At 37.6% G+C, this 26,952-nt stretch overlaps 1 protein-coding gene across 1 annotated transcript in view; it reads right to left on the bottom strand.

Moving 5' to 3' along the window:
- Positions 1 to 4,587, bottom strand: part of LOC134529670 (tyrosine-protein kinase Shark-like) — a 73,707-nt gene extending 69,120 nt beyond the window's left edge. The window contains exon 1 of the mRNA XM_063364006.1: positions 4,389 to 4,587. Coding sequence (XP_063220076.1) covers positions 4,389 to 4,424 — 36 coding nt within the window. The 5' untranslated portion in view covers positions 4,425 to 4,587. The remainder of the gene's footprint in view (positions 1 to 4,388) is intronic.
- Positions 4,588 to 26,952: the final 22,365 nt, after the last annotated feature.

Here is a 26,952-nt window from a genome sequence, read left to right as displayed (position 1 = left end):
CTACTTAAACCACGGTTGGTTGATACAGTATGCTGTTTTACTTGGTGTCCTACCTGTGAAACTTCACAACTGCTAGCAACAGTAGAGCCCAAACCTAATGAAGGGAGCTTCGATAGTGAAGACACAGAGGAAGCTTCAGCTACAGCATTTGCTACTGCAGTTGCCACATGAACTGAACCGGCTTTTGTAGTCCACGTGTCAAGAGAGGTGGACTTCTCAGGGCTACTTAATCTAAGTTTGTGTTTGTTACCACTTGAGTGACTGACAACAGCTGTTCTTCCCATGGACTCAACCGAGAAAATAGTTCTACAGACTGAACACCTGGCAGAATGATTGCTTCCATCGACTTCTTGCAGCCATGGAAATTCTTCCTTCCATTGTGGTTGAAATGAATTTCTTCCTCGAATACGCCTAGCCATTGAGGCAAGTAGAAAGGAATCACGTATCTACAAAAACATAAAAATGAAAAAAGGGTAAATTTTGAAGACAGTTAACATTAGGAGTATTTATAAAAGCAAGTAAAATAGGATATAAGAATTTATACAGGCCATATAATACTTTGTAAGACACTAATATTTAAAGTACACCCGCCCCTATAGTAATTTCATAATTGGTTAGTGAAAAACAGAGCGCTAGTCAAATATTTTTTTTTCCATAAGTGTGTTAGTCAATGAAAATAATTTGTTTTCCAATCATGCTTGCCTAACACCATTTTAATCAAGATACTATCGCGTATGTTATAATGGAGGAAATACATTTAACCTCCAGTATGTTTTAACAAAGCATAAACTAAACACTTTATATTATTATTTAGATTATTTAATCAGTTAACGTAATTCCCGACTGTTGTTTACTAAAACAATTTGTTTGTAACTAGCCACTAGAGAATCCTAATGACTGAAGTTAAACTAGCCCTGGAAGATTCTGGCTTTGCTCACCAGAGCAGCTGCTGACATGGCAAATGTAATACAAACAGTGGCTGAAAACTCGGTCATCGGAGATATTTCTACATAATGCAAACTATTGAAAAATATCTGAAATATGCTTAAGTCCATAAACTCTGAAAGACGCGAAAAGTTATTAAGGAAAGCAAAATAGCGTTTGTTTTTCGTCACACTATTAATTCGTTGCATTTAATTAATCTTACACGAATAACATTGCCATTAAACGGATACAATAAAATTTCATATAAATGAAAGAAGACAAAAGTGCGCAACTTCAAATTATGCTGTAAATAACAGACGTCGTTACTTAAAAACCGCAGAAATTGAATAACGTTACTCAAGGAGCGGGTGTAAACGAGATCAATAAATAATCATGATAGTACTCACGTTTCAAATCCGCTTCAAAAAACACGCAATATAAAACTAAGGCATCCTTAAAGAAAAAAAACGTACATTATTACGCAGTAAGCACTGATTAGGTAAACATCACACGCAACATAAAACTAAGGCATCCTTAAAGAGAAAAAAAAAAACGTAAATTATAACGCAGTAAGCACTGATTAGGTAAACAACACACGCAACATAAAACTAAGGAATCATTAAAGAGAAAAAAAAGTAAATTATTACGCAATAAGCCCTGATTAGGTAGGTAAACAACAAAGTGAATTACTTGAGACGTTGAAACTACTGACGAAACGAAAAACAGAGCGAGAGAAAATACAGTGTCGCCAACAAATTCTTTTTAATATTCCCCTTACATCTCTGAACCGAAGTACGGATTGACGTGCATTAGAAGCTAAAGCAATTACGAGACTCTAGTATGTTTTAGCTAAAATTATCAGTCCGTTCTCGGACTTCTGATCCAGCAACTGACATAAATCTTATTGGTCTGTGCGAAGGCTTCTGTATTGAGATATATTTAAAAGTGAAAACACTTTGAAAATTGCACGAGAAAAAAAAAATTCCCGTACACTAAGCAAAAATCATGTACAATTCCCGTTTTTTTTCCCGGGTTGTGAAACTCATGTACAATTCCCGAAATTCCCGAATTTCCCGGTCAGTAGACACCCTGAATATATATATAATCAATTGGGCCACTATAACCTCGAAACTTTATACTCAGCTGATTTACCATACTTACAAAATATAATAATCTGAAACATGTAACAGTAAATACTTATGAAAAGTTTGAAAGGTGGGGTAGTGCTAGGTCACTACCTGTTTGAATTAGACCACCAAACAGATATTGTTGTAGGCATGAAAATGATTATTTTTTTCTTTTGAAGGTTGTGAGATAGGTTTTGGATGGCAGTGGCACGTTTAATAATGATTTTACAGAGCAGTTTGTGTGAATATGTGTGATATTGCATGTTTATTTTATTATTTCAACAAATTAATGGTACAACACATGTTCAAGTAATGTCTGCATGAGCAATGCCAAATATTTATAACAACACAGAAAAAGGTTAATTTAAATGACTCCATAATATTATTGCAAGGACTCTAGCGACGATGCTAGACAGTCAACCCGCGTGCCTGCCTGCAAGTGAGATGCGATGCATGTATTGCTCATTCCCTATTACCGCTACTCGCCTAATTTTATCAGTAGTGGCACCTCGCTACCCTCTTACCCTAACCCAGCCCTTTCCCATTGAGCCCAAAGAATTCTCTCCTGCTGTCAACGGTTCAGCATGTTCTCAAAGCTCATCCATGTTAACCTAACCTAGCCAACCATCCACACTATTCTTCAGTCTTATTAATGCTCCTAACTTAACCTAATCAACCACTCTGACAATATAACAGTATTTGTAATATGTAATCTACACTAACCACTTGTTAAAATAGTAAACTAGACTATTGGTAAACTACTTGATGTATCACAAGGCCCGCTTATAGAATGATTGTAAAACATGTCAGGAATTTAAAAACAATTATTTCGGATGATTTTTTGTAGAAAAGTGGTTTTCCTTCAGTATTACCGCATTAACTTTATAAACTAACATTTTAAGTCCTGCAAAGTAAAAATAAAATTACAAAAATTCCTTCTTCCAACACTAGAGATGTTCCTGTATTTACCCTGAAAACAGCATTAATAAATATGTAACAGTTCATTTCAAATCACACTTTCAAATTGTATTACAATACTTGTGGATGGACGGTGCTGCCACGATTTTTTTGTTTAATCATTTCTGTGTTTATTTTTGGAGATCTTTATTCAACGGAGGTATAGTTTTATAATAAAAGTTAAAATGGCGGCATATTACAGTTGTCGGGAAATATTAATATATATTTTTTTTCTTTGTTCATTGTTTGTCCAAATGTCTCTAATCAAGAAAGTATTTCATTTAAAGTAGTCATTTGAATCCCATATTAACAAACAATTAGTACGTTAAGATAACGTTAGGGATGCAAATATTACTTAAAAATATTCTGGACAGTTGATTGGGTTGGTATAGCTACATTAATAATACTGTAAAATTGTGTTACTTTAGGTTAGCTATGTTAAAAATATTTAAAAATATTGTGAACAGTTGGTTGGGTAAGTATAGCTACATTACAAATACTGTGAAATCATGTGAATGGTAGGTTAGGTCAGGATAGCTACATCTTAAATTGGTGTAATTTCTAAATAACCATAAGAAATATTTTATATTTTTTTTATTTATTTATTTAATTTTTGTACTGTAGATCCCATATGGAGGTAAGGACTCTGGAATATAGAACAAGTCATTTAATACAAATAGTATTTTTACTGTAGCTATACTTACTAACCCAACCACCATCCACAATGTTAGAAAGTATTTTTACTGTAGCTAACCTTACCTAATCGACCATTCACAATATTTGAATAAAGTTCATCCAAACAAACACACAAGCCAGGGCGATGACAGCTGCGATGCACAGGTACTGAAATGTGAGCTAAAAACTGTGATTTCTCAGAAACTAGTACGAATTTACTAACACAGTTTTCGGGGTAAGTACAACGTCCTAGTATTGCAAAATTGTATTTTTTTAATTTTATTTTTACTTTGCAGAAAAGGTGTGACGTAAGATATTTAATCTGATGAATTATTTGACTATGTAGCTTTCGTCAAATTATTGACCAGTGTTTTTGGTTTCATGTCTTGTTGTAACTCATTATTTACAAAAGCACAGGGTTTTAGATACAATTCTGTACATTGCACGATTTATTATTTCTACTCTCACAAGTTCCTTCCCCTTTTTTAAGCTTAAAAAAAAAAAAAGCTAAATGAAAAATTATCAAATTAAGCATAAGAGGTTCTGTTTTGGTATTGTTTTGTTTGACACGTCTTTAAAATTCTAATATTACCCACCCATTAGAACCGATGCACTGCAACTAAAATAAACCCTTAACCAAAACACTTAATACATCAAGAACCCTCAAAACAGTAAAATGGTTACTTGAAACAAAATATAATTTACCTTAATCAATAGTAGCTTTGTAACAACCTTAAGCATGATTAAGATAGACCCTTCAATAATAACTTATTCATGTCATTATCTAATATATACATAACATACACAGATGTAATCATAGACTAAATATGCGAAGAGTGGTAAAACTATGTTAATATGTTGTCGCTTATTTATTTGGGCTCTCACTACAAACACCAACAAAGGTAAAACAAAAATCTCCCAAAATAAATATTTTACTCTTGGCATCACTGTCAAAAGGCAAAGTGCTGCTCAAGGTGGCGTTTAGAACTACTAAAGTTTCATTCAGGCGGGATATTAAAAATTAAACTTAAAATTTTTGAAATATTAAATGTTCAAAGTGACAAAATTACAAATAATGTTATGAACTTCGTTTAAACACATTATTAACCTTTATAGTAAATTCATTACATTATTTAGTATTGTTTAATTTAAATGTTAACTATCAAAACATTTTAATTAATTTTAAACAATACATTATTTAATTAAGGGCCGAATTCAGAGAGCTCTTTCGACGGTTATCCACACACCGAAAGGCTTTTCCATTGAAGCTGCTCGGCAGAGACGCTTTTTAGTGGTTGGTTGACTGCTGGATAAGGAGAGCCAACCACTTGAAAGTGAATGTGGTCTGAAGCTCATTCGAATGCCTGTTCAGTTGAAAATCGGCGGAGCAGTTGATGGTTTTAATATATAATTCCCACATAAAAACGTGTTCATGTATGTTTGTAATTGTTTAAAACATTTTTGTCATATGGCAGATATGTAAAATATGTTTTGATTAAATATGCGTTTTTAAAGAAATCGTTTCGCCCGCAAAGTGTGCATCAGACACGTGTTTTGTAGCGATGGCAGAAGATTTGGATGAATTTCCAAATCACATTGACGAGGTTTTTGAATTTTTTGATGATCTTAAAAATGAAAATCCAGTTCCGCGAAGGTATATAAGAAATTTAGCAGATCCGTTTGATTTTTGTCGGGATCAAGAGTTCGAAACACAAATTTTTTTTCTCTGTAAGAAACTGCATCTGTTTTTTTTTTGTTTTGTTTTCGATTACGGTTTTGTGCTTTCTCACGAGATCAAAAATAATCGCTTTTTCATCTCGAGAAAACACTATAATTTTAGGCAACGTATTCATCTTAAGAAAATTTCTCAACCTTGTGTAGGGTTACCAGACGTCCGGCAAAAGGAGGACATGTCCTCCTTTTTATGTATTTTTTTGCGTCCGGCCGGATTTTCCTTAATGCTCCAAAATGTCCGGCTTTTTTATAAAGTGAGATAATTCCTGCAGTTACACTCTGGACAAAGCGCGCGCTGTCCGCAGAGTCATCCCACTAGTAAGTAGTACTATGACAGCTTGACAGGTAGCAGCACATGCAGAAGCACGTGTTTTTAACAGGGACCGGAAAGTTACTTTTAAAAAGTAACTCAGTTACAGTTACAAATACTCCATTGGAAATGTAACCCTGTTACAACTACAAGTTACGCTACTGAAAATGATCCAGTTACAGTTACAGTTCTGAGAAAAGGAACTGTAAGTTACTTTAACAGTTACTTTGTGAAAAACTAAAAATGTGATACGTAATATTGTTATAATTAAAAGCTAATAAAACATATTGTGTTTAGTAAATATATATGTTTATTTAAACTGAAAAAATTTAAATAGGTCTTAAATTACATTGAGTAATTAGTTCACACTACAAAATTGTTCGCAGAACCACACAACAAGCACTTCACAATAAGGTTATTTTTATCACTCGACCGAACTTCGAAAAAATTAGAATATGAAGGCCACGGCAACGAAAATTCTGGACTGCTTTCTCGGCTTCTCGCTTCATTAGATTGTCATTGCTTTCGCGCATCTGCACAGGTAGGTTAATTAATTAAACAGCACAGCAGTAAACCCGCATGTCGCAAATATTAAATAAATGGCAATCAAAACAAAATACGAGCGCCGGCTAGCCACACAGCAGTTTTACAAGTACAAGCAATACCATCGCAAATAATTTGCTTGTCGGGATTTTCGTTGTGGGATTGAAAAAAATCAACAAATCGTTGTTCGTTCAATAATAAATACATTTAAAAAATGTAACGCAAGAAGTAACGACAATTATCGTTACTTTAAGGCAGAAAAATGTAATTCAGTTACAGTTACAGTTACTGAAAACTTAATATATAGCGTTACCACGATCGTTACCATAAAAAGTAACTGTTACAAATAACGTCGTTACTAGTAGCGCGTTACTTCCAGTCCCTGGTTTTTAATATGCTGTATATGCGTAGTTTGTTTGATTCTTTATACTGAAACTGTATTAAATGCCAAAACATTGTAAAATATCGTACTCCATTGTAATTAATTCATGGCTTTTTTAAAAATATATATATTGTCCTCCTTTTTAGTGAAATGTCCTCCTTTTGCGAGATGAATGTCGTCCTTTTTTATTATCAGTGTCTGGTAACCCTAACCTCGTGTCCAATCCAAACAAAATATTATTTTCAGCGGGAGAGCAAACAAAAGACATTCGAAATGAAATAGGGCGCTTTTCCACACACACTCCAAGTACTTGATCTAAGAAAATTTTTGTGCCATGTTGCCAGATCTTCACTGAAAGTGGGTGGGAACAAGCTTTCAGCTGGCAGTCATTCGAAAGGCGTTTTTGAAGTATGAGAGGTGGAGAGTCTGCCAGATGAATGAGAGTTGGATGCGCTTTCGAAGGTCAACTCTGAATTCGGGCCTAAGTGTTTTAGGGCCGTATTCCAAGACAAAAAATAAGGGTTTAGGTGATGAATATGCAATACCTGTACCGTACCCTAACCATATTCCAAGTGCACGATAGGACACAGCCAGTACCTTATTTTTAGGGCACTGATTTTTAGTGTCCTATCTGTTGCCGATTTGATCCATAACTATATATATATATATATATATATATATATATATATATATATATATATATATATTCCTTTTTAATGAACTTTAACGGAACTTTTGCGATTACAATTCCCCCCCCCCCCCCAAACCGAATATATCTTAAAAAACAGCAAACATAAATACGGCCAAAATTTCATTGTTTATTCTTGTACAACCAAAATTAAATATTTTATTTCACATTATAATTCCATAGTTTAAAAAAAATAAGCTAAAATTACGATGGATTCCACGAAGTACAACTGTTTATAGCATCGCACAAGTCCTCGTTTATTAAAACGGCTGACGATCTGATACCTTACAGGGGTTCAGTTAGGACACGTTTTGGAATATGACCCGAGAGTTAGGGTATGGCAGTTGCCCAACAAGGCAGTGCATATTCGCTACCTTACTCAAACGTCTATGAATACCGCCCCTATACTCTGGGATTAATTATTAGCAGAAACTTTGGAATAGTGATATGATAATGTTTATTCTTAAGTTCAGTACTATGCGGTTTGCAGTTATTTATCCATATAAGTTTGACGCCGCCGTCGGTGCTCCCTTTGAGAGCACAGGCCGTTATGTGTCCTCAACACCTGAATTAGGGCCAGTGCTACGAACACGCCCGCGCGTGCAATATAGAATAGGGGGGAGCAGTGCCTCAAACGGCGTGACGTAAGTCACGGCCGGCTGTGTGTAAGAAGCGCCCGACCGGGTGTGGCAATGCACAAAAGGGGACATAGTGCATAAGCAATTTAAATTACAAACATTAATTAAAACTTTTGAAAAACAAATATTCCTTAATAATTAATTAATGTAATTGTAAATGCTTTCGGTTCACAAAACAGGCCGGCATCATCTTCCCGCGCTCCGTAACTTCCCGCAGAATTTCTTCCCCTCCCTGGCCGGGTTGCCTTCCAGCACTCACCAAGGCCAGCAGCTCCGCGCATGTGGAGCCTTCACTTCTCGCGCCAGAAACAGAATGTAGCTTCAATAGGTAATATTTCCAAATTCGTTTTCATCTGCTCCACGGCCGGCCCTAAATCGACTGTATGACGTGTCGTACAGTTTGTCAGTAAATATGTGTGACTCGACTACGAGTTGTTTTAGTGTCCTACGTAATTATGACGTGTCCCGGCACAGTGTCCATTGCTGGAGGGGCTTGAGGGGGGGGGGTGAAAGCCCCCCCTGGGCTTGATGTAGAGGTGGGTCGAAAAGTATCAACCTGATACTTTGGCACTGATACGCGCCTGTATCAGGAACGGCAAACGAGTACACTTGAAAAGTATCAAGTACTTTAGTATCAGTTCAGAATTCGCCTGGAACAACACCACGGCCAATTTGCGCAGAACCCGATCGCAGATGACGGTCACTTGGGCGGAGCTTGTGAAAGGGGAGGGAGCAGGAACGACGAATAAGGGATAAAGAAGGGAAATAATGTAGGGGAGGAAGCGCAGGGGAAGGCGTTGAAGGAGAGGCGCAAAGCGAAATTGTTACGAGTCGTTTGGTTATTGTCCCACATCAAAGTACGCTCAGTGCGCAGTGCGTGCACAGTCTCGTTCAATAATAAAACTAATGAAATTTTAATATTTAAAAGTACATTAATACAAGATATAATATTTATATTTTGACGTCGTCCGGCCGGAGGCCGATTCAAGCCCGACTTGCAACCGCCCGCCAGTAAACCCACCTCTTTCTGGAACAGACCCTTGTCTGAAAGACATTGTACATGTCTCCGACCTGGTGCTTCTATGGAATGTTAGTTCAGCCAGCGCCCATAGATGGCAACTATAATTTATACACATACAGACTAAACAATGATGTGTCTTGGCCTCTATTAAACTGTGGCACCAATTAGCATTCATGTGTAATATAGTAATGTTGTAAAGTATTTGTTAAATTAGGGAAGTGTGCCGAGATCTTATGGGTAACTGTATTTTTCCACTGTATGCCACTGACCATTGTACCAGGCTGGGGGATATATTACTCCAGCAATGTTGACCTGACGAGATCCTTACTCCACAGAAATCTGGGGAAATACAGCAGTAACATTGGATTGGTGTTTTATTACTCCTCTCCTCACCTCTCCTCTCCTCTCCTCTCCTCTCCTCTCCTCTCCTCTCCTCTCCTCTCCTCTCCTCTCCTCTCCTCTCCTCTCCTCTCCTCTCCTCTCCCTCTCCCTCTCCCTCTCCCTCTCCCTCTCCCTCTCCCTCTCCCTCTCCCTCTCCCTCTCCCTCTCCTCTCCCTCTCCTCTCCCTCTCCTCTCCCTCTCCTCTCCCTCTCCTCTCCCTCTCCTCTCCCTCTCCTCTCCCTCTCCTCTCCCTCTCCTCTCCCTCTCCTCTCCCTCTCCTCTCCCTCTCCTCTCCCTCTCCTCTCCCTCTCCTCTCCCTCTCCTCTCCCTCTCCTCTCCCTCTCCTCTCCCTCTCCTCTCCCTCTCCTCTCCCTCTCCTCTCCCTCTCCCTCTCCCTCTCCCTCTCCCTCTCCCTCTCCCTCTCCCTCTCCCTCTCCCTCTCCCTCTCCCTCTCCCTCTCCCTCTCCCTCTCCCTCTCCCTCTCCCTCTCCCTCTCCCTCTCCCTCTCCCTCTCCCTCTCCCTCTCCCTCTCCCTCTCCCTCTCCCTCTCCCTCTCCCTCTCCCTCTCCCTCTCCCTCTCCGGAGCGGCCTTCGGGATTACGCTCTGGAATCCTTTGCTGGTGCGGCCTCTGGGATTACGCTCTAGACTCCCTCCCCCCCCTTGGAGCGGCCCTTCGGGGATTTCGCTCTAGGCTCCTGTTTCCCCCCCCCCCTCTCCCCTATCTTCGCTCATGCCCAGCAAGAGGGCAGGCAGACGACTTTCCAGGCAGGGCAATCACCAGCCGGACAAGAAGGAACTCTTCGGTAGCGCCTGAACCCGCTACACCTCGGGGGTTTTCAACCCTGGGACACGTCAGTACTGGATAACTTGCTCTATGAAAACCCCCCTCTTAAATTCAATCACAGCCGAAGGCCTAGTGGGCCACGCCGGGGCAGAAAGTATCCACGCCCAAAACCATTGGTTAGCGACTGTGCTAGCCTGGCGCACACCGGAACATACCCACACACCACCACTTCCCACTAGGCCCCGCCCAGGTCTTGAAGCCAAGACCGCGGGTGACGGCAATTTGTGCACCTAACAGCTATGAAAATGCAAATAAATTCTCAGTTGACACTAATAACAGATGTAATCAACATATGGACTTTTTTTTTCCGAAAACAATTAGTAACTAGTGTTTTCATACATTAAAAGATTACGATTTTATCAAAAATTAAAAATAAAAAAAAAAAAACAGATACGTACATTAGTGAGCATACTATATCAATGTTTACGTTTCAAATGTTTCTTCAGATTAGTCGATGATGATTTATAACTCAGTTTTTGTTTACACAAATTACAATTAGCAAACTCATTATTTTACGTAAAAAAATTCCACACAAATGAAGTCTTTTTCCTGCACTTATCCATTCCTTATTTCACTATAAAGATACTAACTACAAAGCATGACAGCCCGCAACAATGTACATGGTGGTAATTAATACACGGCCAGGACGAACTGCAGTGAATGTTGAACTGACTGATACTGGCTGTATCAGGCGGGCATGAGAGTAACAGAGGTAGAGAATTACCGGGCGTGATAAATAATGTATCAGAGACACCGATACCTTTTGACGCTAGTGATGACGGCACGGAGGATGTGTACCCTGTAACGAGAATGCTGATACCATGTCGCTTCCTGGGACCGCTACTGCTCTGATACAAAAGTATCAGAGACTTGTAACTAGGTACATTACTGTATCAATTTCAGGTTGGAACAGATACCGAAAATTGCTGTAACAACCCACCTCTAGCTTGATGTCCTCCGTCGCTGCTGCCGAACAGCTGCTCCTTGCCCTCTTGGAATTAGGGATGCAAACGATACATCAATGTTTTCAAAACATCGATGTATCGTTCATAAAACATCGATGTTAGCATCGATGTTTTGAAGAGCGATATATCGCCGATGCATCGACGAAAAAGTGCAAAAACATCGACATTGTTCATCATAAATTTACCCTAGTTTTTTTATAATATTTTGGCTATCATTTCATGAATATTTATTGAATATATAAAAAAAATTATGATACATTTAGTTTTTAAGATACAATTTTTTAACTGTCTATACTTACTATAAAAACCTACATTTTTAAGTAGGTATCAAAAATGTTGTAAATACTGAACTATTTGGTTGATTTCAGTATCAATTTTTTCCCAGTACTTTAAGATGTGTAAAATCATTTGGAAAAAATAAATACCGTTAAAAAAATTTGTTTACATAAAAATTTTCTTTTAAATTTTGAAAAATATAGGGAAAAAGCAGCGAGACTACATGGACAATTTCATAGCTTGTTGTACATACAAGCTATTGATTGATACCGATACGATCTCGCTAGCTCTATCGAGAAAATTAATGTTACATTTTAAACCTGCACATACTCTTCATGCTTTTTCCCTATTTTTTTTTTCAATTAAAAATAAATTGTGTAAAAAAAAACATATTTATTTTAAAGAAGTATTTTTTTTACTACAGTTATAATAACTAAACATTGGCAAATTTTGACCTTTCTTTTTTTGAGTCTGGTCAGTAAATTACAATAGCTACAATTAGGAAATTCGCTTCCAATGTATATTAAAATTTATAACATTTCATAAAAAAATTGTTTGTCTGTAAAGTCGGTTTACGGACGATAGTTTAACGTGACAACGTCATAACAAAAAAACATTGATGAAATTATTGCATACTTTTATTAATAAAATTGAATAGGTAACTTTTATTGAATTATCACTATTTTGTATGGATACAAAGGAGTGAAATTAAATCTACAATTTAATTGATAAATTGTCTTTTATTTGCACTCATTAATTCAAATATGTTTAATACTTTAACGAAAAGATTATTATAACTATAACTTTTATACATGTTTACTATTAAACTTCTTTAAATCTGTGTTATTCTGTTAAGGATAGGAAGATGATAGGAAAAGTAGGAAATGAATGGGAGTTTCAAGTTTAATGTGCCTCGAAAAAGTCAAATCGATGGTTTTTCCAATCGAGTGGAAGAGAGATAGATGCGGCGCAAGCGTACAATGAGCGTAACGGGACACAGCGTAACAGGACAATGTGCGTAACGGGTAACTTTTTCATGCGTGCAGCCGGCGTTCATCGATTTATTAAACGTCACGTCAAAAAATAGTTATTTTTAAAATGATTTTAGACTTCTTAAAATACTGGGGGGAAAATGATAAGGATACCAACCAAAATGGTTTAGCATATACAACATTTATTTATACTTAAAAATATAAGTTTTATAAGTATCGAAGATTAAAAAAAAAGTTTCTTGAAATCTAAATGTCTTATCGCAAAGGTTTTTGGATGGATAGATCTCTCATGATCTGTACTATTTACAATATATTCATGAAATGATAAATAAAAACAAAAAACAAGGGTAATTTTATTTTAAGTAAGCGTTCGGGCACACACACAGTGCGCAGAGCTTCAGGAAAAACGTGATTTGAAAACTACTCAAGATATCCGAGTGGGGTCTGTTTACGAAAAGCATTCAAGTGTTCGCTGAATGCCGAAAGGTACTTTTGAATTCGGATTAAGTTTTTAAACTGTGTTTTTAGTAGAGTGAAAATGGCTTGTTTTCGGAGTAATTTTTAGTCATAAAACAACCGATACAGAATCTTAAAACCACTTAAGGGCAGCGCAGTACACCTTTATCTTCATTTCTCGGCCATATAATGTTACGGTCACCGCTCATACGCACGACGAGAAGACTGCGCGCCAGTTGAGAGGCGACACCGCGCTAGAAGCACTAGCGAGCGTCGCGCTTATCATCCCGCCTCACTGACACACATAAACCCCGAACAGACGGCCAGCTTTACATACATTTAAATTACGGACATCCCCTTTTCCACGTAAAAAAAACTATACATTTACATTTAAAATTTTTATTAAAACATTAATCAACACTGAAGTAACTTTCTAGATAAATATCTACATACGAAATGTTAAAAATGTGTGTTGTGAATCATTGTGTTTCCTATTGTTTCTGCTTCTGAAAGTAAAATTATTGTATAGTTTGGACCAATGCATACATCGCTTGTGGCATTACTTCCACATGTGTCCCCCCAGTGACGTCACTCACTACCAACCAATGGCGTGCGAGCAACCGGTGCGCCCCTTTCATTCATTTCATTTCGTTCGTGGATACTCGGCCGACGATACGTGGAGTCGCGTTCGCGTGTATTTCGGGTTGTGCAGTGCTACTGGATATTGCTCTCTTCATGATTTGTGTACTTTTGGATAAGTAGGTAAGTAAATTATTATGTTTATAAATTATAATACAATCATTAGTCTTAATTAAATTTATTTGAAACGCACACAGTCATCGAGTATTTTGATGATATGCATACTATAGTTTATTATACATCCATGTGTGTGTTATTTAAATGATTCATGCAAAACCAGAAAATTTAATATAATACAATTATTTAGACGTATGTAATTTCAGTTTAGCGCTGTTTGTTATGGAAGAAAACTTTAAAAACACACAATTGCACAGATAACAAGCCTAGATCAGCCGATGTCGAACAATTTGACCTAACAATGAAGCTTAATAGGTATTTTGAACATAATACCTGTTTATTTTCATTGTTGTGTTAGTATGTTTGCTGCGTTGCCAATGCTGTTGACTGTCTGCTTTTCCTGATATTGTTGAAACTCTCCCATCATTATTAGGCCACTGTGTTCGTCTGTGTTTTTTTTTTGTGACTAAATTTCTTCCATGAAATTCTTGTGTTGTCTGATATTTTAATTTTGAATGTGTTCGTCGATTCTGTCGTCGTTGTGTTGACACATTCCTCATATCCTTGGCGGATGTTCGCCTGTAAACACGGTTCAAAAATGTTATAAGTAACGCAGTTAATAGGCATGACGACTTGAGCAGTTTTTTCAACTAAACAAGTGCTTGTTACCCTTTATTCTGGTAATCAATGTGCGTTCATTAGCATTTTTAACGCGTTAGCTGTTAAAGATTAACTTATACAGCTGATAAGAGGAAGGGTGTAGAAATGCAAGGTAGGAAATTCTTATAGCTTATCCACCAGTATTACTTGTCGACACCAGTAATACTTCGGTTGCTTTTTTCACTCTGCCTTTATCTCTCCCATAAAAATTAGATACTGGCGCAAGTGAGACTTGGAATGTTAAAAAGTATGGGATGGGAATACAGGGGTGGACAGAAGGCATAATGTTTGGGGGAAAAGTGGCGTAATTATTTTTTTACTCTGTGAAGTGACTTTGTTTGTCATCCCATGGGAAAAGATAATTGCTTGAGCTGTCAAAATAAACATCGCCGGTGGCAGTAAAAACAAAAAGTGGTGTACATCTGGTCGATCGCTGTGTATATCTACTCGAAAAACATGTCATAGCATTTCAGGATAACTAGAGTCCTAATGTCTTACGTTTACAGCCATATGTTTTCTACCTGATACATAGGTACAATTTTTTTTGTCACTTTTGAACGAAATTAAACACTGGCCGAGCAGGCCAGTTTTTTTGCCCTGTTTTGTGGATTTAGTATACAGCTTTTATCAGTTTGCTGACAGTTGTAAAATGTTTTTACTCTATTCTCGGTAAAATTAAGTAAGCCGGTATTAATGCGGTTGTTAACAAGTCCAAACATCCATGATAGGCCACAGCGCAGAGGGCAGGCAGGGATTGGCGAGGAGAGGAGGGCCAGCAAACATTCCATGTTGACATGCTGCGGCCGGAGGTTATTTTGGTCGTTGCATTAAAAATATTTATTATTTAATGGCACTTAATTTAATAAGTTCAAATATACAAAAATCATACCAGATAGATATATAGGTTCAAAAAGTAAAATAATAGTTTTCTTCGCCTGGAAGAAAAAAAAAAGTTTGGGGGGGGGGGGGGGGGTTAAAAATTCCACCTCCGAGTTTTCGAAAGTAGCGATTTTACGAACGCAATACGTGGAAACTTGTGCATAGTAGTATAATTAAGGAAAAAAGTTTTAATGTTTTGAATTTCACTAATAAAAAGTTTAGCTTTATTAAATTTTATATGAATATATTGTATTTATAGGTTACAGGTTAATGTTGGAGGGAATGTAATCTTTATTTTTATTTATTTATTATATTGTTGTCTTTAATCATCTTAAAACATGATTTTTTAATTTTTTAACATTAAATTTTATAAAAATATTCATTTATTAAGTACATATATGTATGCCCCGATTTCTCTTACCTACTTGAATTGAAAACAAAAACCAATATTATATACAATTTTAGTCACTACTTGTTAAAAAATGCTTTTTAAATAACTTAGTATTTTTAATGCTTTTTTCGTGTAAAATATGTGCCAACACTGTTTACACTTTAAGAAATATAAAAAGTATTATCTCGTTTTTTTACAACTTATTACCATTATGTACATTACTTATATTTAGAGACATCTGTATTTCGCGAATACATTTCCTGTCAACATATTTCACATAAGACTGTATCTCTTTCTCAGAGTTGTGACGAATTGTGGGCGCGCAGCAGAACGGTACCCACATTCTCAGTGACCCCGTCAAGTGGAGGAGAACATCCCTCACCGACCACAGCCAATAACTATACTAAAAAGCTACAGTATGTTGTGAAATACCTTGACGCGAAATGTATTCGCGAAATACAAGTGTCCCTACGTATATTATATAACCAAAATTTTAAAATTGCTTGTTTGTTTCATTACAGATTACAATGCCACCCAACAAATTAAAAAGTAAGATTTGGCTCTATTTTACCAAAACTGGTGACAAAGAAGCTGTGTGCAAAATATGTAATAAGAACCTAAAAACTTCAGGCAACACGACAAATCTTCGTGGTCATTTAGAAAAAGTACATTCGGAACTGCAATTGCAATATACAGAACCACCTAACAAAAAGTCAAGAGGTAATACCATTACTGGTTATTTAGAAGTAGCTGCCTCAACATCTGGTACCAGTGACTTAAGGAATGATAATCTTACAGCAACATCAAACAACGATGTAAATGTCTGCTCTTTGACAAAATCGTGCAGCACATATGATGGTATGCCAGTACCAGTGTCACTTTCACAAGAAAAAACAGTTGCCAGTACATCGTCAAGCATTCTGGTTCGTGGTTCTAATAAAACTACGCAGCCAACTGTTGATGATTTCATAAACAACATAAAAAACATAACAGCACAGGATGGGGAAAAATCACTGAAGCCATCGTGATTTTTGTAATCATGGATAACAAACCATTTTCTACTGTAGAAGGTAAAGGTTTTTTACAATTAATGAAAGAGGTGTGTCCATTGTACAAGGTACCATGTCGAGAAACAATAAAAAAACCGGATTGACGAAAAGTATGAGGCGATGAGTGATCTTTTTAAAACATACATAAAGAATGCTGATAACTATTGCATTACTTATGACATTTGGACTGAAACAATGCAAACTAAATCATTTGTGGGTATCACTATTCACTTTCTGGACAAGTCTCAACTACTCAGTGGGACATTAGGTGTTTTTGAGTTGACAGAACACCATACATCGCTGTACATCACTGAAAAACTGACAGATATTTTTTTTAGTGGAATATTTCAATTGAAAAAGTTTCAGCTGTCATTACAGATAATGACAGCACTGTTATGAAGGTCAATCGTGACATGTTTGGTGAAAAAAAAATTATTCCTTGCTTTGCCCATACAATTAACTTGGTCGTAACTAAATCCATTGATGATGCTAATAACTGTACTGAATTGATAAGTAAGGTTCGAGATATAGTCAAATACATTAAAAAGAGTGTCAATGCAAGTGACGAATTACGGAAAAGACAGATGGAAACGGGATCAAAAGGTCAAGTTAAAAGAATGATACTTGATGTTCGCACTAGATGGAATTCATGTTTGTATATGCTAGAAAGATTCTTGGAGTTAGTGTCAATTGTAGGAGCGATACTTTTAACTAGACCCGAGGCTCCCCCAACGGTTTCTAGCAGCGAGTTAGAGTGTGTCAAAGAAATGGTCGGATTGCTACGACCATTTGAAAAAGTAACAAAAGAAATTTCAGGAGACAGTTACGTTACTGTAAGCAAAGTAATCCCGTTAGTCAGCTGTGTCCGGGATGCAGTCGAAAATATAAAACCTAGGAATTAAATCATTGCACATTTTAAAAACGAAATAAAAAAACAGCTGGCTAGAAGGTTTTATAACATAGAACATTCCGCCATTCTGGCAATTTCAACAACTCTTGACCCAAGATTTAAGTTCATGCACTTCAAAGATCCCGTCGCTAAATCAAAAGTAATTAGTTACTTAAATAAATATATAAGGGAATCGAACGTACATACCACCCAGAAAGACACATCTGATGAGTCGGAACAAGAAGATTCGGAAGAATTTGACATCTGGAAATACCATAAGCAGTTGACACACAAAAACATGAAAATAAGGCATCAACATCTGCTGGAACTATCAACGAAACAGAGGTTCAGACGTACCTTTCGTCTCCTGTTACACATATGAAAAGAGACGCTATTGAAATCTGGCAGGACATTAAGTCTATTTTCCCAAAACTTTCAAATATTGCAATGTTATACCTCCCCATCGTCGCCACATCTGTGCCAAGCGAGCGCTTGTTCTCGGAGGCTGGTGCAACCATCACCCAGGAAAGAAATAGACTCCTAGGGCCTAATTTATCTAAACTACTGTTCCTAAATTCTATTTCAAAATTTTTGATTTTAAGAAATAAATAGTTCGGTTATAAAAATAATTTTCATTTAAAGATTTGTTATATTTAGTTTCTTAATCTGGTGATGTAAGATAGCTAATACATTGCATTTAAAAATATCTCTGATCACACTACTTACATTATTGCATTAGCTATCATAAAGTTATAGGTACTACCTACTTATTGTAATCCCGAGGTGCCATATACTCTGGACTTAAAATGAATATATTTTTTTTTATAGTTAAATGGCTATCTTTATTTAATGAATTGTAATAATTTACATATTTTTTAATGAGTTTCGTATCAGACATTGGTATGTGTAGGAAGTTTTTGTTAAGGTTAGTAAGTAGCCTTGTATCTAGATGTTTACAGAAGTTTCATGTATTGTCTATGTTATATTTTAGTTTAAGTTTTACCAATTGTTATTGTATATTTATTCTTATAATATTTTATTTAATATAATATGTGTGAGAATAGTAAAATTTAAATATTTATGTGTAATATGCAAGAAACTCCTGAACTATTTTTTTTGTGTGTACACACGAAGTGCATATTTTTTAAAGACTTTAAAATTTATTTATCGGCCATGGTTGTTGAAGGTACTTTTTGTTTTAGATTGGTGATTGTTTTAATATAAAAAGGTATTTATTGAAACTATTTTCTGAACATTCATTTTATGATATAAATGCTTTTTTTTTTTTAAAGACAGATGGGCACATTTATATTTTATATTAATGTTGCTAGAGAATTTTCACAGCTATTTTTACATAACTGTAACCCTGACCTTGACTGACACCCTTATATTTTTTTTTGTGATGCTTCTGTATAATTTTTATCAGAGAATTGTCACTTCTATTTTTTTTAGTAAATGTAAATATTATATTTCTTTGTATGATTTTTTGTCATTTTTACCATGTTGTTTTTTTCATTAGGGATTAAAAATCAAAAGCGAACATTGACTTTATAACGCATCAGTTCCTGGGACGTGCCGCGGTCGCGGGTGAGTTACCACGTCAGGTACCAACGAGCCCGTACCCAGCTTAACGTGGCCCACGCCACCACGAGCACGAGCCTCGTTTTTCACGTAATTTCCCTGAACGGGAGAGGGCAGTATCATCCCGAGCTCCGAGGCATTCTTAGGGTAAACTTTATTACCAGATTAAGTGTTAGTGTTAGTTTTCGCCATCAGCTATGTGTAAAAGTTAGTTACAGTGTTTTGTCTAATTCCTTAATCAGTGACTAATGAACTATCTTCATAACTCAGCGTCCGGGCTACCACTCCCTAACAACTAAATTCGCTACGTGCCTTAAATCGTCGTCACCGTCACTCTCAGGATAGCCTGCGTCCCTCGGTGTGGTAGTCTTCTGGAATTCCGCCAGACACGAATCAGTACCGCCAATCGAGGGCCGTGTGAGCGAAGATGAGAAGGTAGACGATGATACGGCCAGTCACGTGAATATGTACTGTACAAGGTGAAGTACTGTATCGTGTGACGCAGCAATAAAACCAGTTATGTTTACGTGTGTTTTTCAATAGTTACGGCATCCTGGGTGGCCAAAATAGCCCGGGGGCCCTTTGTAGACGCGTCCCTGCCTGCAGCCACGAGGCAAAGAACCCCGCCCTCGAGTCAAAATTCCCATTCACGTAATTTAAATATAATAATTTTAAGACAGGCAGCGGGGACGCCATCAAGTTCTTTAATAATACAGCCAGACTTTTTCTTTAATTTATGTGAGATGAACCAATTTTTAGTTGAACTATGGGTTGTGGCATCGGAAGGTTAAAGTGCTGTGCAAAACCTTGCTACTAATTCTATTATGCTGTGGAAGGTAGTCCTTAGGTTTTTAATATCCAAGACATTAGGCATTAAATATAAAATTCTTGCAATTACAAACACTACAATAACACTATTAGTATACTTATAATCAAATTGCAATTAAGAAGGAAAATTTAGGTTAAATAAATAAAGAGCTTGCCGTCGTCCGGGTTCTCGTGTTTCGAGGTCCAGCGTGGTTCCTAGCGGGAAGGCTGGCTTTTTAATTCCGGGAGGGCGCCCGGCTAGCTCTGTGGCTAACCAAGAGTTGGGTCGTTGGGTGCGAGTGCCCCTGTGTGGCCCGCTAGGACCGTCGGCGGTGGTCGTGGTTTGAGGGGTCCCTGGCTATTGATAGGTTATGGGCCCTGCACAGCATAACACGCTGATTCTTGACTAGGTTAGGGAAGTTCACACATTAACATACACTGGTTTGGTTTTGCACTGTCGTATACACGTCTCGCACGGAGTGTGCGGAGTGGATGTTTTATTGAAATCGAACAGTTACACTTACAGTTACAGTTACACGATGCACATTGAATTTCCCTACAAAAATTACACTAAGTTGACACTGGGCGCTCTGACGCGCCGTCACTAATATTAAATCCCCTCGCCAGTCGAGGTTGAGCGGGGAGGTCGATTGGAGGCGGCCAATCCCGAAAATTGTAACCGGCGACGCCCGGGTCCACCTGCGTGGGCCGCGTAGCTATTAAACTTATTACAAGTCATTACGTTATTGTTGCCGGTGCCTGTGTACTCGGCGATTATCCAAAAGTCTTTGGTGGTGGGAGTCGGCCCGTGCCGTATGCTGCACTGCCGCGCGTTATGCTTTGTGAGGGGAGTTTATGTTTAAGCAGCTCGGTTAGGCCTTACACCGAAAAAAGGACCGGGTGCACACGGAGAGTTAAATACAAAAAGGATTTGAAGAGTGACTATAATTACCAGTAGTGAATTCAGTGAAAACAAAGGTTGAGGACTCCCCGTGGGAGACACATCCACCCCGGTCCGCGAGTCGCTCGGTACTGGCGTTTTCCCTTGGCGCGAGGGGAGGCCTCAGCGTCCTGTCGCGCCAAAGTTTCTAAAGTCCCGTTATTCGGAAATTATTAATTAATAAGAAATTGAAAGTGGCTCTAAATTCATACATTAAATAATAACAATTAACCTAATACACAGATACTCTCTAGGAATTGGATTTAACAAGTTTACATTAATTAAGTTTGAATAATACGAGTCACACATGAGACTGTTCGTCACTTGTTGACTGCTCCAGTGGCGAGTTATACACAAAAAATTGGAAGGTCATAATTACGATACACAATACTCAAATTAATTTAGGCTGAAGGCCACAAGGGGAGCACTTACAAATGTATTAACATAAATTCACACGTAAGTGACCCGGGCACTCCTACGTCGCACTTCCCTTGAATTGGGATTTTAATTAAAAGTGATGTTACCATTAAATTATGTTTAATTTATAATGCTAGTGGCTAATTAATTAGGGTATGGTCTTTCATTCTACCTGTTTTTCCGGTGCTAGCCTGACTCGGGTGGGCCATGGCTAGGGGTGCGTTCTGTTAGCGGGGTCGGATACTGGCGGTTGCAGGTCGGGCTTTAGGGTGGCCTTCGGTCGGACGACGTCAAGCTCTACAATTCAAGATAACTACATTAAACAATATAGGGATAAACTAATAGCTCCTTATCAGACCCTTTAACCAAAAAAATATTGAAATATGCATCTAAAACACTTACAGTTTTTTTTAAAAACCTCATAATAATGTTGTTTAGAAAGCTATGGTGACAGATTATAACATTAACATATTATTGCGATAATTAATTACAAGAGGGACTCAGGCATTAAAACCAATTTCAGAAAAATATATTTTCATTTCAAGTAAAAGTCAGTGTCATAAATGTTCGAAAAAAATATTTCCTAATTTTATTATTTTATTCACGGAAAAGCTTTGATGCGAGAATTCTACCAAAATTACTCCATGGTATTTTTCACTTAGTTAACCTAATCACCCATCCACACTATTATAAAGTATTCTCAAATTAGCTAACATAAACTAATATTTACTAGGTTTATAAGCTGTTCTCCAGAATTAAATGAATATCACTAAAAATTGTAATACTGTTAGCACTTACAAAATCGTTATAGGCGGAGCTTAGGCAGGAATTCCAAAACAAAATTAAAAAAAGGGCTTAGGTGTTGAATATGCTACACCTGTACTCTAACAGTATTTCAAGAGCACAATAGGTCACGAGATAGTCAGTATCCACCGGGAGCTCGAAGAGGCTGGTCGTCTTCGCGCAACGTTGAGAGGCCACCTTCGCGCCAATTCCGCAACATCATCTAGAGCGTGAGTTACAACCCCACTGGCCGTGCGTCACAGCGCAGGTCTTGACAGCCGTCGCGCGCCTAGCGCCATAACAGCAGCAACATCCGCCATGTTCTGTTCTCTTCAAACTCCCCCTCTCACCATTATAAGCAGGGTCGTCACCGAACAGCCGTACACACGCAGAGCTCACTAATCCCGAACAGTCGCGGCCAGGGGATGGATAGCACCATGTAAAATTTGATAAGTATAAAAAAAACACACTTCACGTAGCGGAGTACATCATTTTTAGTGTAAGGCGTCTTGGGTGGCCTAAACAGCCCAAGGATCACCTCTACAGACACGTCCCTGCCTCCCGCCACTTGGCCGAATCCAAACCCCGAGACCCATTCCTCAAAAATATTTGATAGCTTTGACGGGGAGGCAGCCGGACTGGTGCCAATACATTTAAAATGAAAATATTCAATATAGTTAAGTTTATTATACATTAGTTAGTTAATATAATTTAACAGGATTGGTTTTAAATGCTAGACTTTGACGCCAACCGCCGATGCTCCCTCTGGTCCGCTAAGACCGTTATGTCACAACAACACTTACTCTTAAGTGCATCGAACAGGCCCGAGCGTGATGTCCGCCGAGTGAGTGTAAGTGCACCGCGACGAACGCCAAATCGATTACAGCGCCTGGCCGGGTGTGGCAATGTGCTAAACTAAATCAGTAAATTATTCTTTTAACTCAAAAACAACCAAATTAATAACAATTAAAAGATAATTAATTCAAGGGAAATTATGTTCAATTGTTCTATAATCATATATTGTGAAATATGTCATTTAAGTACAAAACTCGTCGGAGTTGTTTTCCCGTGCTTACGTGTCTTGGCGCGTGGTCGCAGGGCGCCCTTGTGCGGAGTTGCCGTCGGGGACTAGCAGGGGTCGGTCGCTCCGCGAACGCAGAGCCTTCAGATTTTGCGCCTCATCCAAGTCTCAGCAATAGTGTAAGTTCTTCAAATCCTTTTACCAGCTCTGCACCGACCCCACTCAGTCGCACGTTATTTCGTGCGACTCGTTAACTAATCATTTTATCCCAACAGGGAATTTTGCAATTATTACGTAATTTACATGTCCAGAGTTTAAGGACAGCGTAATTGAGTTACGCAGTTTTCCGGCTTCCAAAGCCAAGTAATCGTTATCGTCGAAGGCTCTCAACCAGACACGTGTGTCGAGTTCTTACTCGTTAATCTACGTATCTAACTTTCATCGTATTTAAAGGTGTAACTTGTAATGTGCATTCTAACCACGTCATAACTGTTTAATTAGTGACTGTAACTTGTATGTCTTATCTAACCAAACCCACGTACTTTTCGGGACTTTTAATATTTCGCAACAGGCTAGATTGCAACTACCTATAGAACATTCATTCGTACGTGCTGTCGTACATAATATCATCAATCTCAGCATAAGCTGCGGTAGCATTGCAACTCCGCGACTATCCGCCGCGTCTTTCATGTTGATAATCGGCCTTTGTATAAGTCCGCTCATACCATCTATCCTGGCCGCGCGTATCATCTACGCATAGGGACTCGCGTGCCGCGACGGTCAGACAACAGACGCGACCAGTACTTGGACCAGTGTGTGTAACGGTTCTCTATAAAGTGCAGTGTCGTGTCAACCAGTTTATTATTTATTCATAAGGCATCCTGGGTGGCCTGAACAGCCCGGGTAGGTTTCGAACGACGACGCGCTCCTGCCTGCAGCCACGAGGCCGAACCCCCGTTAAAATCCCTGAGATCACTTTTCCAATTAATAACTACTTCAAAAAACTTAGACAGGCAGCGGGAGTGGCATCAACTTTTTATTTTTATTCACTGTAGAGCGTTGTTTGTGATTTTATTCAAAACCTGACATAATTATGAAATGTAATTGTTCAAACATAATAGTTTAATTTTGTGAGAAATAATAAAAATGAAAATGTAAAAAAAAGTAACAGAGACGGTACCGAACCCAAGCCAGAAGATTGGCAGGCAAATTGCTTGATCACTGCACCATGCCCCTGACTTAACAACACTTTAAAACATATTTCTGAAACATCAAATCAACCTAACTAACAAATTCAGAAATATTTTAAGGTATTGGTACAGATTAGGAATTTCCCATCACTCAAACCAATGAAAAAATAATAATTTGGAAAAAAACATTCAAAAATTGAGATGGAATTAGGAATATTGTCATATTTTATACTATTGGCAGGATGACAGTTTGGTAGCACAAAATATTTAAGTTGTGGTCACCAGGTGTATACAATTCTGATTAGCTCAAGTTCTCTAGTCCCATATATTAACATCGCAGCAGATTTATCACGCAGCTAGGTGTTGTTTAAAACGGCCGGATAACCCTCGCCCCACTGACATTCCCAATGAAATGCCTTCGTGTGATGTTTTTTAGGGTGGTTGGGGGGTTACCAATAGTAAGACAAAATTCAGACTTTCTGGTTTCGACTACTCCATTTAAATACTAAGAGGTTGTCTTAAAATTAGGTAATGCATTCAGTTGTCAATATGAATTAATTTAGGTCCTAGGCCGCAAAGAGCATAAAGGGAATTTGCTAATAATAATGCCCTGAGGAGACCAACACACACCAGCTTTGTGTCGCACCCTCTTTTGTTGGAATACTGGGATGAGATTAATATTGATTACATATTGAATGATAATTATTTATGAATAGGTACCCTCTGTTGTTTTCACCACTAAGGCACTTATTTGAATTTGTCACCACAATCTTGCACCTTTGACTCATGAGTAGGGCAATACGTAGGGTAGGTGCACCAGTAGTCAGCCAGTTAGAGGAAGTAATGCATTCAGATAATGTTTTTAATATCAAAAATACATAGTTTTACATTTAAGTAGACAGCATTACTTATTACTAAGTTAATATTAAAACATAAAAAATTCTTTTTGAAAATAATTTTAATAGAGTATTTTATAAAAAAGAAAAACTTCTAAATTAGCCATTTCACCAATACTCAGCCACTTATCACCAGTATTCAACCAGTATGTATCCTGAGGTCAGCCACCAGGGTGTAGAGACTAAAACAAGCCATTCTTGTGATAACTTGTTCCAGTATAGGCCAATTAAACTATTTAATGAGTAAAACATTATACATATTAGCTTATGAACAATGCAAAAGCTAAAACTAGCTAACCTATGTGACAGTTTGTATATCTTTGTGATTAATGTTGAATTTGTACAGTCCTCTTCCATAAGCCGTAGGGTTTTCTAATCTTCCAACAATGTCCCCTTTTTTAAAAGGGTATTCATCGATGACAGTTGGGAAGCCATACACATAACCAGAGTGATCTCTTGTCATCTTCGGTCGAAGAAATGTCCCTTCATACCCTTCACTGTTCACACGAATCACTTTTCCAATGAAGAATCTTCTGGCATTAGGTTTGTCATCATTGAAGGAAATCAGCAACCAGTCATCAATGTGTACCTGTAATTAATTTGAATATTAAAATCAAAAATTAAATTATATTATTAATATCAATCAGTAGTATGGCATGAGATTACAGTAGGAAGCAACAAGAAGCCAAAGCTGACATAAAAGTGTAATTTTTAAAGTTAATAGGTATTATATTATTTAATAAAATATTAAATAATATTTTTAAATTTAATAATTAATATATAGGCCTATCATAAATATTTAATATAATAGCCTACTTTCTGTCTTACCTCTTCAGTCTTTCCAATTGGCCGTACATGGGGAAATAACTTGCCAAATTTCCATATTCGGGGCACTCTTGGTTCCTCATTGACACACTGGTTTTCACTTTCAGGTTCATCAACATTGATCTCTTCATCATTTTCCATGGAAAGTGGAACTTTTTTCTTCTTTTTTCCTTTGTTTTAATTTTTTTGTTCTCTCTCGGCCTTCCTTTTCCTTTTAGATTCAGTTTCTTCTAGCTTGGCTTGTTCCTTACTTTTCATGAATGCTCGCCATTTCTGGGATGAAATAGCACTCGGTGCTTTTTCTTTGGGCACTTTCTTCTTAATATTCGTTATTGGTTTTGGGTAAAACAGGTGTTTCTTGAAAGGTGATGGGGTTGTCCTACCATCCTTTTCAACGGAAATAACGACAGGTATTTCGGGAATGTGCCTAGCATATTCAGCACACGTAATCTGATGAATTTTAAATTCTTCTGAGATGGGCTCAATATCTTCAGTATTTACTAATGGAACAACATAATTTTCTGCCAAAGTCTGCTCATTGTGTTCAAGAGGTGCGGTTGGAGAGACTTCATTTCCCACTAGCATATGCTCATCTTCACAAGTTTTCACTGGAGTCACTTAATTCTCCTCTGTATACCTCTGCTCAATACCTCCCATTGTAGAAGAAGCTGAACACAATGCTCTGCCATTTTCAGTATCAATATGGGCTGATTCGCCCATCGTTAATGGCAGTTCTGACTCCATCATAATTTCCATGTCAGCAATATCTAAGGTGTGTAAATAAAGGGAGTTATCAGATGTCACTGACTCGTCAATTACATCGGTGAAAGGCCTTGAACATGTTGGTGTGGTGCAAATGAGATTTTTGGTTTTTTTGAGCTCTTCTAATATGTCATCAGTGTTTATTCCCTTCTGTAAAAGTTGTGGTCTTAAAAATGAAATGACAATTTCTGC

Source organism: Bacillus rossius, chromosome 2, assembly GCF_032445375.1.
Source record: "Bacillus rossius redtenbacheri isolate Brsri chromosome 2, Brsri_v3, whole genome shotgun sequence".
NCBI classification, from domain to species: domain Eukaryota; kingdom Metazoa; phylum Arthropoda; class Insecta; order Phasmatodea; family Bacillidae; genus Bacillus; species Bacillus rossius.
The sequence above is the reverse complement of the archived record's forward strand: the minus strand, read 5'-3'. Positions and strand labels throughout refer to the sequence as shown.